This window comes from Leopardus geoffroyi, chromosome D2 (genome assembly GCF_018350155.1).
Source record: "Leopardus geoffroyi isolate Oge1 chromosome D2, O.geoffroyi_Oge1_pat1.0, whole genome shotgun sequence".
NCBI classification, from domain to species: Eukaryota; Metazoa; Chordata; class Mammalia; order Carnivora; family Felidae; genus Leopardus; species Leopardus geoffroyi.
Window position 1 is genome coordinate 46,548,299 of NC_059334.1, and position 15,563 is coordinate 46,563,861.

General features: G+C 45.1%; 1 protein-coding gene and 1 long non-coding RNA gene across 3 annotated transcripts in view; one reads left to right on the forward strand and one right to left on the reverse strand.

Moving 5' to 3' along the window:
- The first annotated feature begins 48 nt into the window (after positions 1 to 48).
- On the forward strand, positions 49 to 15,537 carry LOC123576731. The gene is made up of 4 exons (XR_006701557.1): positions 49 to 522; positions 5,737 to 5,811; positions 11,053 to 11,292; positions 15,432 to 15,537. It is a non-coding gene; the product is annotated as an uncharacterized LOC123576731 (long non-coding RNA).
- FRMPD2 (FERM and PDZ domain containing 2) overlaps positions 10,420 to 15,563 on the reverse strand; it is a 103,437-nt gene continuing 98,293 nt past the window's right edge. The window contains exons 29-31 of one of the 2 annotated variants that reach the window (XR_006701556.1): positions 15,078 to 15,359; positions 14,211 to 14,334; positions 10,420 to 11,720 (exon numbers count right to left, since the gene is read on the reverse strand). Coding sequence is in view for 1 of the 2 variants with exons in the window: in XM_045437966.1 (XP_045293922.1) it covers positions 11,717 to 11,720; positions 15,078 to 15,359 (286 nt within the window). In the remaining variant the exon portion in view is untranslated. The remainder of the gene's footprint in view (positions 11,721 to 14,210; positions 14,335 to 15,077; positions 15,360 to 15,563) is intronic. The other variant, XM_045437966.1, reaches the window with a different exon arrangement.

Genomic DNA, 15,563 nt, shown 5'->3' on the forward strand with positions numbered 1-15,563 from the left:
ACGCCTGCGAGCCTGCGCACTGGAGCCTCACCCGGTGCCACCGCCCTCTGCTGGCCTGGCTGGAGCCTGCAGTACCTCCCCTGCTGGCCTTTCAAGGCCATACAGCGCTCCCTGCGGACCCAGCTGATGCCTCCCTGCGGGTCGCTGGTCCACCACCCCGCTGTACATACCCCTTTCCTAAACTGAGCCCTGACGCCAGCAACTCTCTGAGCCATGCCCACATCTTGAACCACTGACTTTGTTCCCTAGGGATGGCCTCTTGGTTCATACGTACCTCTGACTGTCCCCCTCTACTGAGTTGCAGAGCGGCCAGAGTAGGAGTGGATTTGCAGTGTCAGAGCAGGACAGAGTATTTAGGAACGTTGGACAGGATAGACTACTGCAGAAGTCACTAACCCGTGCCGGAGTGCGAGGTCAGTTGGCTACAGGTCGGTTGAGAGTTTCTGTTCGGATCGTCGGTGCAGGGGCAATTCAGGATGTAAACATTGCCTCAATCCACGAAGCTGGAATCTTTTCATCTTGGTGAGTACATCTCTCTCCATTTGGTCCTGACCTGAGCCATTCTAGCAGATCCATTTCCCTTGAAGTCCTGACAAGACCTGCCTGGCTCAGCCCACGGTCGTCAGTGTTGGTCCAAAGAAGACAGCCATATCCTTAAGCTGAAGGCGGACTCAGCAAAAACGGCCACCCTCTGTCCAGGCATGGAGGGGTCAGCTTCCTGCTCTAGGAGTCACTGACAATAGGTAGCTGCCTTCTCTCCATCAGAGTCCTGGTTTTGCCTTAGCAGCCAAGGCACCCTCCAGGCAAGCCGTACCAGTGCCAGGGTAAGATTCCTTTTAAAGACAGACCCCCTTGTCTGATGTATCTTTTGTTTTTCATAGTCTCTAATATCAGAACTCTGCCGTGGTCACCATTTCACAAACATGAACAGCATGAATGAATTGAAATGTTATGTATACTGTTATATGTCCCTACATAGAAGGCTATCTTAGGGACACACAGAAGAAAGAATTTCCACCCACAGCGTCAGGAAATCCCTGAATGGAAACTAAATGAACACTTGGTCAAAGTGGATCCTGAGGTCTCTATCCACCAACCTTCCGCTAAACCACACAATAATCTCAGAGGCCAGCAACCCAGAAGGCTTTTCTTGGTTGCTTCTGTGGAAAATTGAAAGAACGATGTAGTATGTTACCAAACTTTCTGCCATGCTTTGGAGGCCTTTTCAAACTCTTGTGTCTAACCAGTCACCAGTAGTGCAAAGAGTCTTGCAGGCCTAGATTTCAATCCCTGCTCTGCTACTGAATAGCTGGTGACCTGAAGCAAGTTACTTCCTAATTTCTGCCTCAGTTTCTTTAAAAAAAAAAAAAAAAAAAGAGTCCAGGGGCACCTGGATGGCTCAGTCGGTTAAGCACACTCTTGATTTCAGCTCAGGTCATGATCTCATGGTTCATGAGATTGAGTCCCAGCACAGAGCCTCCTTGGGATTCTCTCTCTCCCTCTCTTGCTGCCCCTCCCCCATTCATGCTATCTCTCTCAAAATAAACTTAAAAAGAGTCCATAGGGTTGTAAGTGCTTAATGAGACAAAGTACAGAAGCATCCAGCACTGTGTCTGGTGCTAAATCCTGTTTCCCTTTCCCAGAAGGATGGATTCACAGAGTTTGCTAGGGCTGTGGATCTTCCAGAGTTTCTGTGCTGTTTCTATCTCTCATTGTCTGTTTCTCTCTAAGCAAAGGACCCGCTGCAGCCATGGTCTCTGTCCTGTTGTGGGTAAGGCTGGATACCCTCCACAAATTAGACCAGGCATATTGATGTCGCGGTCATTCCAAAAGCAGGTCTAGGAGACTAGGTTGCTAATATTCCCTTTCCTTTGGGCTCCAGAACTCAACCTTACAGGACTCTTCACCACACAACCCTTGGTGCTTACTGCAGGCCTGGTCCCAATGTGGTCCTCCAGCCCAGTTCTGCCTCTCGTAGTCCATCCATCCAGGTTCCCTTTCCAGGCTACCTATGGAGTCTCTTGGTTATCCCCTCTCTGCTCTCCCCACTCCCCCCCGCCCCCAGACACCACCTCCTCCTGTCCTGCTGTGCCTGGGGCTCACTACAGATCCCTGGGAAAGCTCAGATGGGGGAATAGCAGTGACCAGCACAAAGAGGTAACGCTGACTGTGTCATCTCACAGTCTGCACCCCACCCCTGGTCTGGACATCCAGGTCTGGACATCCAGGCTCCCTCTTGGATGCACCTGAAGGCCAGCCAAAGACCTGCTCTCTGCTGAGGTGGGGCCCTTCTGCTTCTTTCAAGTACAAGAATTTACTGACAAAATGGCCCCTCATCCCAAGCCATGGGTCTCCAGACACAATCAGAGAGGACCCATGAGGGGCTTCCAGACTCCAGTAAGCAGTGTGCACCGAGGACCTCAGAACCCAAAGGCATGTTTTCACAATCAGCAAGGTCCACGCTCAAGTCCAGAGTTTTCTAAACTTGGTTTGACCCAGGGAAGAGGACATAACTAAGAATAAGAAACACCGGCAGGAAAGAAAAGAATCTTTTCAGCAATACTACCCTTCCGTCGGATCCGTCACGGCCCAGGCCTCTGCTTGGCAGCCTGATTTATTTTTAGATGATGTTCTTCACACCCAGCGCCACCAAGCGTGAGTGGATGGGGATCGTGAGCTTGGAAGAAGCCATGGGGCCTTTCTGTGTGTTTCTTTCTCTCTGCTTAGCTTTGAGACACTTCACATAAAAGGCTCTATAAAAATAAATTGTGGAAAGTGCAACGCCAATAAAAAGCCCAGTGGGAGCCGAAAACTGTTTTATTTAAAGAGCAGAAGGACACACACTTACCTCGTTGTGAATTCCCCGCTGCCCGGTCCCTGAGCCTGGCACATGGTAGATGCCCAATAAATATTAATTGATTGACCATTAGCTGCTGCTCATCTGTTTGCAGAGTGTCAACCAGCCCATCGTTCCGCAGGCACACACCACACGGAGAGGGAAGGAATCCGGAGGCTTTGACAAGGAGAGCCGCTAAGTTGGCAGGCTCGCCTGTCACCAACTCTTGTACATAAATGCCCCGCCTTCCGCTTCCAGCTCTACTTATTAACAGTAAAATCATGATGTGGCAGAAAGTGAACTGCAAACACTGACAGATTCTAACAGGGGAGCTGGATGGATGCCTTTCAACCCTCATGTATTACCGCTTGGTCTGTGCCAAGCCCTGGGCTCTACAGCAAGAATACAGATGTCATCAGCTGATTGCATCTTATTAGCTAGACAGAAAAGGGGGCACACAGAAGACAACGTCTTTGTTTCCTTCCAGTGCCATTCAAGTTCGATATCCAGATGCATCTTTTTCCTGGGCCCTTGTATATCAAATCTTGGGCAGGCCCATAACTATGAGCACCCAGAACAGTCCCATTTCAGTGTAAGATTCCCTCTGTCTTCTGATCTGTTAAGCTCTCTGCCCTTGAGGCTGGGACTGCTTTGGGTTGGAAACGGGTATGGGAAATGGACATATCAGTTTCTCCTCCTCACTCAGCTTCACACCCACATCCTACTTTGTAGACCCAGTGCCTGATATCTCTGCAGCTGGAACGCAGCCCTGGGCCCTCTGGGCTCTGCAGGTATTTTGAGTCAGCTGTTTGTGCTGGGAGAGAATCTTGTGGTTTCCCCAACAACTCCCCTGCAAGGTGTCTCCAGGCGCAACTCCATTGCCTGGGTGATGTTGTCTCTGGACAGCTGTTTACAATGCCCTCCCTCTGCTCCCCTACTCCAGAGTACCAATGAGTTTATGTAGTCTGTGCTATGAGTACAGGTGCCAGACAAATGGGTAAGTGAGGGCCAAAATGCCAACTTGGTTTTTGTCCCCCGATGAGGGGCTTGTCAAAGGGAGAAAAGGCCACCTTTGCATAATGTATCGGCCACAGAAGGGGGCTTTTTAGGATTCTCACTGACACACCCTCTGTGTGAGCGGAGGCTCTGACACTCCTCTCTCTCTCTCTCTCTCTCTCTCTCTCTCTCTGGTTGGGTCATGCCTACTTATTTTACAAGAGCTGTAGGCTGTGCCCCACCTGTAGGGCCACTTGACTATAAGAAAAGCTTCCACGTCCTTACCCTACCAAGGGTATGACAATTTATTCCTGGGCAGTCCTTTTTCTCTTTGCCCCCCCCCCCCCCACCAGGCTTATTTTTTCTGCCATCACCTCTCACCCTTACATGGCTCAGGCATGGATTAGACACGAAGACTTTTGTCCGGTACGTGCTGGATAGCTAGCTTGTGCGAGCACACTGTGAGTGTCCATGTTCATCGCTATCTTGAGAATGCAGAGATCCCATCCTCCTTGTATATTCCCATCAAGAAGAATATGCAGAAGAACATGTTGTTCAGCATTCAAGGTCAGGGGCTCTGGGGGTAATCAACCCGGAGCGCCTCCCTTGTAATGAAGAATGTCCAGACAGCAGGCCTTCATCTCCTTGGAATGCTGGCCATGTAGGAAGGAGAGGCTACAGATAGTTGCTAGGCTAGTTGCTACATTATAAAAGCTTGCTGCATGTAGATCCCAGCAATGGTTGCTTTGTCCAGTCAGCCACTTACGGACTCCTTGTATGTAAGTTGCAGGAGTAAACCAATGTCTTGACATCTGTGTCTGGGTCGTTTCTTTGGCCCACTGGACCATCACCCACACTTGGCTTAGAGTCTGTTGGGATGCAGCTACACACCCGTGTGTCCCCCCCCCCCACCTCCAACTTCAGGAGACACACATCAAGCCTTATAAATTATTATCTTAAAGTTCTCTCATACGGGGAAAAGCGCCACCCTCCCTCACAGGTATGGAAGGGAAAATACCATAGCATTCCAACATCTGTTTTCAGGGGAATTGTCCATTCCTGGCCTCCTTACCCTCTAAACCCTTATAAGCTATGGGTGGGTGATCACCAGTGCTGCTGGCTTGCCAGGGGAGGTGACTGGAGTAGTTCACTGAATGAAGAAGGGAGACCGCTGCATGGGGCTGTCCCTCTGCTGCTGCTCCCTTTATATGTTAGCACCTCATAGCACTGTTAGCCTTAGGGTCTGTTCTACAGAAACTCTCGTAGATAAAACCACACCATGGCATTACCTTGAGCCCTCAGTGATGTCGCCCTTTGCAATGGAATTCATGGTGATCCCATCTTAATGAAAACATCCTTCTGGGGTACCTCAGATCCAGAGACATCTCAAATTCAGAATGTATAAAACCAAACTGATCACCAAATATGATATTCCTTGATCATACCCATCCTAGTTGATGGGCCCACCATTCCTTCTGCTCTGGAATCAGCAGTGGTCTCCAAAGTGATCTGATTACTTTTTGTCTCTCCCTATACCAATCCTTCCTCCACCCCACAAATGAGATTAATCTTTCTGATGAGAGTTCTTATTATAACGAACACTGCTGAAAAGCCAAGCTTAGTTCATAATCTGTCCACACCCCGTCCTCGGCTCCTCTCCTGCCTCTCAGCCCCCTGCTTACTCTGTCTTTATGCTGAATCATTCCCATGCTCTTCAAGGCTTATGCCTCTCCTCTTAGGGGAACATCTTGCTACCCCATCGCAGACCCTCCCCTCAGGTAGCATTAATATTTCCTTCTGGGGAAAAAGAATCCCTTTTCTCTCTACATTACTTTTTTCTATACCATCATTCTAGCACTATTCCCATTGATAGTAATGTGTCTGTGTTTTATCTCCTTCACAAGACACAAGCCCCCAGCAAGTAACTGCCATCCATGGTCATCTCTACCCCCTGCGCCTTGCCCAGAGCCTGCTGTATGGTAGGTACTCGGTGAATGTGTGTCAAATGGAAAATGGGGCAGAAACATGTAGAGCTGTTCCCATATTCTTCCTGATGATTTCTCTCTAGGATTGCTTGACTCTGAAGCTGAGTCACTTATTCGGCAACCGAGATTTGTGTAGCTGAAGGATGAAATTGCAATTTATGAAAAAAATATATATACTTGAAGTGTCGCAGCAATAGCATGATGTAGATGTACTGTGGGAGAGTCAGACACAGACTGGCGGCAGAAGCTGAGAGCTCTCACTCTTGGTCAATGGATCTATGACTTAATGCAGAACCCACCCTGCCAGTACATGGAGCAGCCGCAATATGGTTAAAGCAGAGTTGAGAAAACCATTGTTTTTAATTAAACTTTTTTATTTTGAGGTAATTATAGATTCACATGCAGTTATAAGAAACAATACAGATGATCCCCTGGACCTTTACCAGTTTGCTCTAAGGATAACAACTTTATTATTATACAACTAGTATAGTATCACAACCAGGATATTGACATTGATCTATCTCTCAATCAGATAGATTGAGTGTGTGTGTGTGTGTGTGTGTGTGTGTGTGTGTGTGTTCTGTTCTATCCAATTTTATCATATGGGTAGGTTCTCCATTTCTAGAACTTCGTCACTTCAAGAGTGTCATACAAATGGAATCATACTGCACACACTTTTGTGACTGGCTTCTTGGCGGAATTCTCCAGAGAACCATCCAAACATGCATAATTCATGGGGCGCCTGGATGGGGCAGTCGGTTAAGCGTCCGACTTCAGCCAGGTCACGATCTCGCGGTCCGTGAGTTCGAGCCCCGCGTCAGGCTCTGGGCTGATGGCTCAGAGCCTGGAGCCTGTTTCCGATTCTGTGTCTCCCTCTCTCTCTGCCCCTCCCCCGTTCATGCTCTGTCTCTCTCTGTCCCAAAAATAAATAAACGTTGAAAAAAAAACATGCATAATTCACCCTTTGGGGTATGGATATACCATGGTTTGTTTAACGATTCACCTGGTTGAAAAGCATCTGGATTATTTCCAGTTTGGGGCTATTATAAATAAAGCTTCTCTGAACATTAATATACAGATCTTTGTACGAAAATGTTTCCACTTCTCTGAGATAAATGCCTAATCTCAAGTTCTGAGTCTCATGGTAACTGCATACTTACTTTTTTATAAGAAACTGCCAAACTATTCTCCAGAGTGACTACACCATTTTACAGTCCCACTGGCAATGCATGAGTGGCCCAGGTTGTCCACATCTTCACCAGCATTTGGTGGTGTCACTATTTATTTACCATTCTGATATGTATATAGAGATACCTTATTGTGGTTTGATTTTTGCATTTCCTTAATAGCTAATAAGGTTGAACATCTTTTCCTGTGCTTGCTTGTCACCTGTATATAATCCTCAGGGAAATACCTGTTCATACCTTTGCCTATTTTCTAATTGGATTTTGGCTTTTTACTGTGGAGTTTTGAGAGTTCTCTGTATATTCTACATACTAGTCTTTGTTGGATATGTGGTTTGCAAATACTTTCCCCCACCTTTCTTTTTTTTTTTTAGAGAGACAGAGAGAGTGCAAAAGAGAATGCACACATGAACAAGAAAGAGGATCAGAGGGAGAGAGAGAGAGAGAGAGAGAGAAAATCTTAAGCAGATTCCATGCTCATCATGGAGCCCAACACAGGGCTCTGTCCCACAAACCTGGGATCATAACCTAAGCCAAAATCAAGAGTCAAATGCTCAACCAACTGAGCCACCCAGACACTCCTGTTTTTTCACCCTTTTAATAGAATCTTTCACAGAGCAAAATACCAATTTACCATTTTCGTTTTATGTGTCATGCTTTTGATGTCAAGTCTAAGAACTCCTTGCCTAGCCCTCAATCCCAAGGCTTTCTTGTTTGTTTTTGTTTGTTTGTTTTCTGAAAGTCCCATAGTTTTACATTTACATTTAAGTCTGTGATCCACTTTGGGTTCATTTTTGTACAAGTTGTGATGTTTAGGTCAGTCCCTTTTTTTTTTTTTTTTTTTTTTGGTCTGTGGATGTCCAAATGTTTCAGCAATATTTATTGAAAGGCTACTTTCTTTCCATTAAATTTCTTCTGCACCTTTGTCAAAAATCAGTTGAAAATATATGTATAGGTTTATTTCTGGGTTCTTTATTCTATTCTATGGATCTGTATGTCTATCCCTCTGCCATACTACACTTAATGAAGGTAGCTATCTAGTAAGCCTTGATGTTGGACACAGCTATTCATTCTACATGTTCAAAATTATTTCAGTTATTCTAGGGCCTGTGACTTTTCAGAACATATTTTTTATTTATATAAATTATATTTAAAATACAAAATGTATAAAATAAAGTTTAGAAGACACTTGTCTATATCTGCGAAATACCTTGAAGGGAACTTGACAGGAATCCCATTACACCTCTAAATTAAACTTTGTCAGGGAGAATTCACATCTTTGCTAAGTGGAGTTGGGAAGCCCGCCTTAGCTCTACAATTTAGTGGTGACCGTGTATATGTTTGGGCAACCTCATACACATGGCGTACTGGCACATAACAGAAGCTTAATAAATATTTATGGCAGAGAGGAAGGATGGGAGAGCCAAGCAAAGTCTTGAAGAGTGTGCATCCATGCTTTCCAAATCTGGCCATATATACGATCCTCTGCTGAGCTTGATAAAAGGACAGTTCTCTGGTTTTTACCCCAACCCTGCTGGTTTAGAATCTCCAGGGGTGAGGCCAGTGAAGTTGTATTTTTAACACCCTCTGTAGTTGACTTGACTTAGGTACAGCCAGATTTGAGGATGTGCAATGCAGAAGCCAGACAGGGAAGCAGTTTGCGCTCAGTGGTCTGAGTCCCTTAGGACTGCACTGTCCTTTCCAACATTTGCCCTGAAACAAAGCAAGTAGCAGCTGCAGTCAAGTCCACCCAAGGCAAATTAACATGTTCTTCATGAGATATGGCTCAAATGGGTTAACACCCCTGGGGGGAAGGGGGGTCCTTTCCCCTAAGGAGGAGGACTAGATTCATTTTGAACCTGTAGGCATCCATTTCTTTTCCAAAAAGGAAATAAGCAACCAGGGTTCAGCAGAGCACAAGCAGTTCCAAAATTGTAAATACTGTTATTTATTCACTTCATTGCATGCTTAATTCCCTAAACTTGAGGTCTGTGAAACCGTGTAATAGTGCACCGAGGAAGCTGGCTCCAGCCCTGAGTGCATTTGAAACAAGACTGTTCAGATGCCCGGAAATTTCTCTTTAATTAATAACAAAACAAGGCAATGGATCTGTCAGACTTCTCTCACAAAGAAAACAAGAAATTAGGAATCAAAGCACATGGAGAAGAATTCGTAAATTAAATTTTAGAGCATAGGCTTTTCTAAACCTTTGTGTTTGTCTGTTGTCTTTTTTTTTTTTTTTTTTCTGGTCCAGTCTTTTTATTTTCAACTTAAAATTCGTTATACAAGTAATATAGAAAAGTAAAGGTATTTTTTGGGGCGCCTGGGTGGCACAGTTGGTTAAGCGTCCGACTTCAGCCAGGTCACGATCTCACAGTCCGTGAGTTCGAGCCCCGCGTCAGGCTCTGGGCTGATGGCTCAGAGCCTGGAGCCTGTTTCCGATTCTGTGTCTCCCTCTCTCTCTGCCCCTCCCCCTTTCATGCTCTGTCTCTCTCTGTGCCAAAAATAAATAAACATTGGGAAAAAAAATTAAAAAAAAAAAAAAGTAAAGGTATTTTTTAACAAAATGTATTCTCTTAATCTATCATCCAACCCGAGTGATTTCTACTCCCTCACTATACTAGTCTGTGTGTATGTGCATATGCCTTTCTGTGGATGTCATTAGTACGCCATTTCAACATGCAACTTGATGTTATTATACCAAACACTGCTCTAAGTCGTGACTTTCCGTATTTGGTTTATTGTCCTCTTTGCTACATAATATCCCATTATGCTACCATCCCATAATTGTCTTTTTTTTTTTACCATACTGTCTTTAATATCACCATATTTTATTCTCTGCCATTTTTATTCTATTCAATTTTTTCACCATGCTGACATAACTGTCTTTAACATAACTATATTCTAAGGGATTTTCACCATTTTCAAGTTGTTTTCAGAGAGAGCACTCCAATGAACATCTTGAAATATGTGGGTATTTTTTTTTCTTATTCTGAATTATTCCTTTGGGATAAATTCTGAAGACTGGCACTGTGAGGTATTGGGCATAAGCATTTATATGGCTTTTGGTATTTCTGATTATACCAATTTCACCCAAATTTTGCCAAAATTGGATAGTATTTTTTTTTAATTTTGCAAATGTGAACACAAACTAACCCATTGAGATTATTTTGATTAGGCTATGTATTTGTCAGGGTGCCTGGCTGGCATAGTCGCTTAAGTGTCCAACTTCGGCTCAAGTCATGATCTCATGGTTCAGGGTTCAAGCCTCACGTCTGGGCTCTGTGTTGACAGCTCAGAGCCTGGAGCCCGCTTCGGATTCTGTGTCTCCCTCTTTCTCTGCCCCTCCCCTGCTCACACTATGTCTCTCTCTCTCAAAAATAAACAAACGTTAAAAAAAACTTTTTTAAACAGAATATGTATTTGTCCACCATTTGCATTTTTATTGTGTACACCAGCTACTGAAATCCTTTATTAATCTATTATAAACTATAATGGGATTTCTAAATATTATAGGTATTAATCTTTATTCACAATTATGTAAATGCTTCCCCATCCATTGCACCTATTTCTACATTAATTTTGTCATCGTTGCTGCACAGAAGTTTTTACGTTCTCAATACTGTCAACTCTGTAGTTCTTCCTTGTTATGCTTTTTTTTATTGCTGTAGGCCAGAAGTGTGTTATTCCTGTGTAGATCTGGTGAGACTAGAATCTGCTTTCACCAGCTTTTCTCTGTGTTGCTTTTTTTTTCCTAATCAAACGGTCTGTAATTTTAATAGATGAAGTGAGATTTGAATCAAATCCTCTTTTCCAGTTATGTGTATGAAGGCATCTTCCTTCCCCATGTTGAAATGCTGACTGCCACGTATCCCCTCTTGTGTCATGCTAAGCGTGTTCCTTGGCGCACACTGTGTCCCCCAGCTAATCCCACGTAATATTAGCTTCTTCTTATGGCCGTGGCTATATATCATAATATCTGATAATGCCGGATCTACCACTTTGCTCTTTCTTTTTTATTACATGTTGCCATCTTATTTTTCCTTCATAGAATCTTTAGGATCAGGTTGTGGAGTTCAAAAGGAAAATGCTTTTAAAAGAATCTACAACCATATGGAGTTGCACAGGAGGAACACAGAAAGATGTCAAAACACATTACTCCCATGGCCTTTGAGCCGTCTCTCAGCAGATTCCCTTGAGGGAACTGACAGCACTTTGAAGGCCATGGAAACTCCCTCAACCAATGGAGAACTAAAGAGTGGAAACTGGAACACTGCATCTGTCCCTGAAGGTGTGTACCAGGGCAGCAGCGAGACCTCACCCTGAGCTGGCTTATCTTGACATAGGTGGTTGGTTCTCAAATCCTTTCACAAGGGGAAACCCTTGTGAGCGCACTTGTGCACGCACGCACACACACAGACACCAAGCTTTATTGGACATAAACCCCAGAACCGAGGAGAGGTCATGACCACTATTCAAAATGAGTCTCAGAACTGACAGGCATGATCTTCTTGAAGTTAGTTCTTAACTGGGCCAGACCCTCCATTCCATGTTGCCTTCTCGGGGACTCACAGGCTTCTTTCCTGGTTGTAGGGCTCATGCGTACATTCTCGGGATCAAGGGCATCTGAGGCATCTTCCATGTGATCACTGTCAAAAGGATGTGCATGCAGAAACCTTGGGTTCTGCCTTGGGTGACTGTCCAACTTTCTCTGTTCACCTAAAACAACAGGCAGCTTTTACTGGTTGGCCTCACCATTTGGCCCTAGCCTTTCCCAAAGAGAACAGTTTAATTGCCTTCTCGATCCCACCAGACAGCAGGGATTGTTTTAGCTTCCTAAGAGAGAAATATTTTGTGAGAGAACTAGTAGGACTTATGACATCTGAGGCAAAGACATGTGTGTTACACAAGTGCATGTGGAACACACATTCTAGAGGAAATGTAAAAATGCACCAAGAGTTCAACCAGACAGATGCAGTGTGAATCTGCCCCTTCTGGCTGTGTGATTTTGGGCAAATTAAAAAAACCTAAGTGCCATTTATAAAAGAGGAATAAGAATATCTTTCAAAGTTGATATGAGGGCTAAATGAAATTATTTATTATCTCATTGTCTAAAAGGACCAAAGAAAATAATCTGTTATATGGTTTTAAAGAATGCATGACTCCATCCATAAGGAAAATCCTCTTTATACCCTCCCCACTTCCAGGATGAAAGAGAGAATATATACAACAGAGACCCTTAATCTTTAAGAGATTGTGGACCACTTAGAGAATTTAAAGAATGTTAAGAGTTGCTTTTTCAAACAAAAAAAAAGAGCTGCTTTTTCCAAAAGAAGCATGCAAGTCAATATTCTAACTGTAGAGATGCACAGATGCCTTGAAGCTCATCTGTGGGCTGCTCCAAGGAGCCCAGGCTGAGAGCTCACTTAAGCACTTCCCTGCAGGCCTGCCTTCTATCAGCAGGGTGGGATAAGTGACTGTGGCGGGCCTAGGCCTAATGACATCCCAAGCCACTGTCATAGCAGAGGGCTATTCAGTCTACCCAGATCCTGACACCCTTGCCATGGACCAATACTTCTACCCGCCCCTCAAGTTAGAGGGCAAGTCTGACAAAGTTGCCCAGTTCCTTTGTCTACACAGAAAAAAAAAAAAAACCAGTATTGAATGGGTTCCTAAGGTTGCACCATCTCACTGGAGAGACAGTCTCTTTTGTGATTTATGACTAAAATGCACTAACACTTCTTGAGTCCTTACTCACCAGGCAGTGTGCTATACCCTTGACACGCATTGTCCTCTCTTACAGAATGAGGTGGCTTTTGCTATCTCCATTTGGTAGTCAGCTGAGTCTTAGATGGTTTAAAAGTCGTTTGCTGCAGGTTACCCCCCTAGTAAGTGATGGAGGCAGGCTCGGAGCCTGAGCCCCTCCAACCAAAAAGCCCTATTGTCTCTTCTCTGCTACCTGCTTCAGTCTCCAGGGGAACAGCAGATTTCCTGGGACATTTCATAAGTACTGACACTTGGGGTCCTTACTTGTTTCCCTGTAGGTCCCAAAAGCATTGCTTACCCCATGCTCTTAGCTCCCCAGCCCTGAGGAGCCCACTCTGGAAATATTTCCCTCCACATATAAGCCACACCCTGCCTGCTCCACACTTGTATGAATCCATCATTGCATCATCCTCAAAGCCGTCAGTGTCCAACTTTCCCATGGATGGTAGGCATGGTCTTCAAAGCCCCCACATGATCTCCTCTATGAACTTGTTGCTTCCTATTTCAGATAAGAACCAGTCCTTTTGTCATATTTGAATTTCAAATAGCCACCCACCTTATTAGCTTGCCTGCCATTGTCCTCTAAGAAATCCAGGTCAGTCATTTGTGGTAAAAATGTAGCTATGACACAATGGGCTAAAAGTGAACAAGACTGTCTCAGGTACACCCAAATCTTCGTGAGCTGATGCCTCAGTAAGTTTCAAGGTGCCTTGAATATGTGTTTATATGAAAGTTTCTTGAGTATTTAGCATTTTTTAAATAATGGAACAATTCTCTGACTCCCTCTCTCTGCCCCTCCTCTCTTTCTTTTTCTCTCTCTCTCTCTCTCTCTCTCTCTCTCTCTCACACACACACACACACACACTCAAAAATGAATAAATGTTTTAAAATTTTTTTTTAATTTTTTAATGTTTATTTTTGTGAGACAGAGAGAGATAGAGCACGAGCAGGGGAGGAGAAAAGAGGGAGACACAGAATCTGATGCAGGCTCCAGGCTCTGAGCTGTCAGCACAGAGCCCAATGTGGGGCTCGAACTCACAACTCACTTCAGATCATGACCTGAGCTGAAGTGGGATGCTTAACCAACCAAGCCACCCAGGCACCCCTAAAAAAAATTCTTTTAAAGGAAAAGGAGCACCTGGGTGGCTCAGTCAGTTGAGCATCCCACTTTGGCTCAGGTCATGATCTCCGGGTTCATGAGTTCAAGCCCCACGTCAGGCGTTTTGCGGATAACACAGAGTCTGCTTCTGATTCTCTGCCTGTCTCTCTCTCTGCCCCCCCCCCCACTATCTCTCTCTTCCTCTCTCTCTCTCTGTTTCTCAAAAATGAACAAACATTTAAAAATGTTTTTAAATAAGTAAATAAATAAATAAATAAATAATAAAATACTGGAACAACATATGTTATACGCACTTTAACAGAACATTGGGTGGGTTTACCAACCTGTCAAGAGTTTAACCCGCTCTGCTCCTAGTCAGAGGATTTTTGTCACATTTACTCTTCCCTCGTCTTCATCGGTACAATCTGCCTCCAGCTCTCTGACCCAGTCCCAACTTCTGGTGGCATCCTGAGTTAACAGAATGACTTTCTCGATCAAAAAAGAGCTCACAGGGGCGCCTGGGTGGCGCAGTCGGTTAAGCGTCCGACTTCAGCCAGGTCACGATCTCGCGGTCCGGGAGTTCGAGCTCCGCGTCAGGCTCTGGGCTGATGGCTCAGAGCCTGGAGCCTGTTTCCGATTCTGTGTCTCCCTCTCTCTCTGCCCCTCCCCCGTTCATGCTCTGTCTCTCTCTGTCCCAAAAATAAATAAATGTTGAAAAAAAAATTTTTTTTTTAAATAAAAAAAAAAAAAAAGAGCTCACTGTGAGCCACAGAGGCTGTTGAGAAGGACTGCACTACAGGGCACCGAGACACTTCTCTGAAATCTATGTAGCCCAAGGGTAGGCAAGAGCACACCAAAGAGGAATGAGCACTTCACAAGCAGCCCTCCCAAAAGACACAGGGCACTGGGCCACATATAGATGGCAGCTGAGGAAGGCCCCGAATGTGTGGTCCATGGAATAAAAGAGCTGGGATGATTTATGACTGTCACTTACCCACTGTGTGACCTTGGGAAAGTCCCAAATGGGAATGACAGTGACCCTATCTTATAGGGTGTTGTCATGGAACATGGGCTGTGGCGAATCCATGACGAGGTGTGACCCCCCACCTTGAGGGGATGCAAGGGGAACGAGGTGATGCCCATAGACCATGACCCAGCCAAAGTGGACTGAACACTGAGCCCAGCCTCAGTCCACCCAGAGTGACACCCACCTGAGGGTGCCATCTTCCGGGTCCACAGCCTCCTCCAGGTCTTCCCATTCACTGTCACTCTCACAAGCCTCTTCTGCAGGCAAAGACTCCGAGAGGGCACTCCAAGAACAGAACTGTGGCAAGGGAATGGTCCCTGAATCTGCCTCCAAACATTCTTCACAGAGTAGCTGGCCTTCCCATGCAGAGTTGATGGTAAGATAGGCTTCATTTTCCACAGTGGGAGAAGTGGCTTCAGGTAGATGGCACATGTCCCCTTCCTCATCATCCCTGTCCAATTCAGGACTAGAAAACAGAAACCCATGTGTCTTCCAGCATTGATAAGAAACTCCTCTCCCCATCTTGCCTTGCTTTCAGGATGATCATCACAGCACATCGTAGGAGAGCCAGCCAGGGTCCAAACAGCTCCTGCCAGAGACTGTTCTGAACATTGGATAAGATATGGATGGCCCCTGTGCCTGAGGATCCCCTGATTTAATGGGAAGAGTG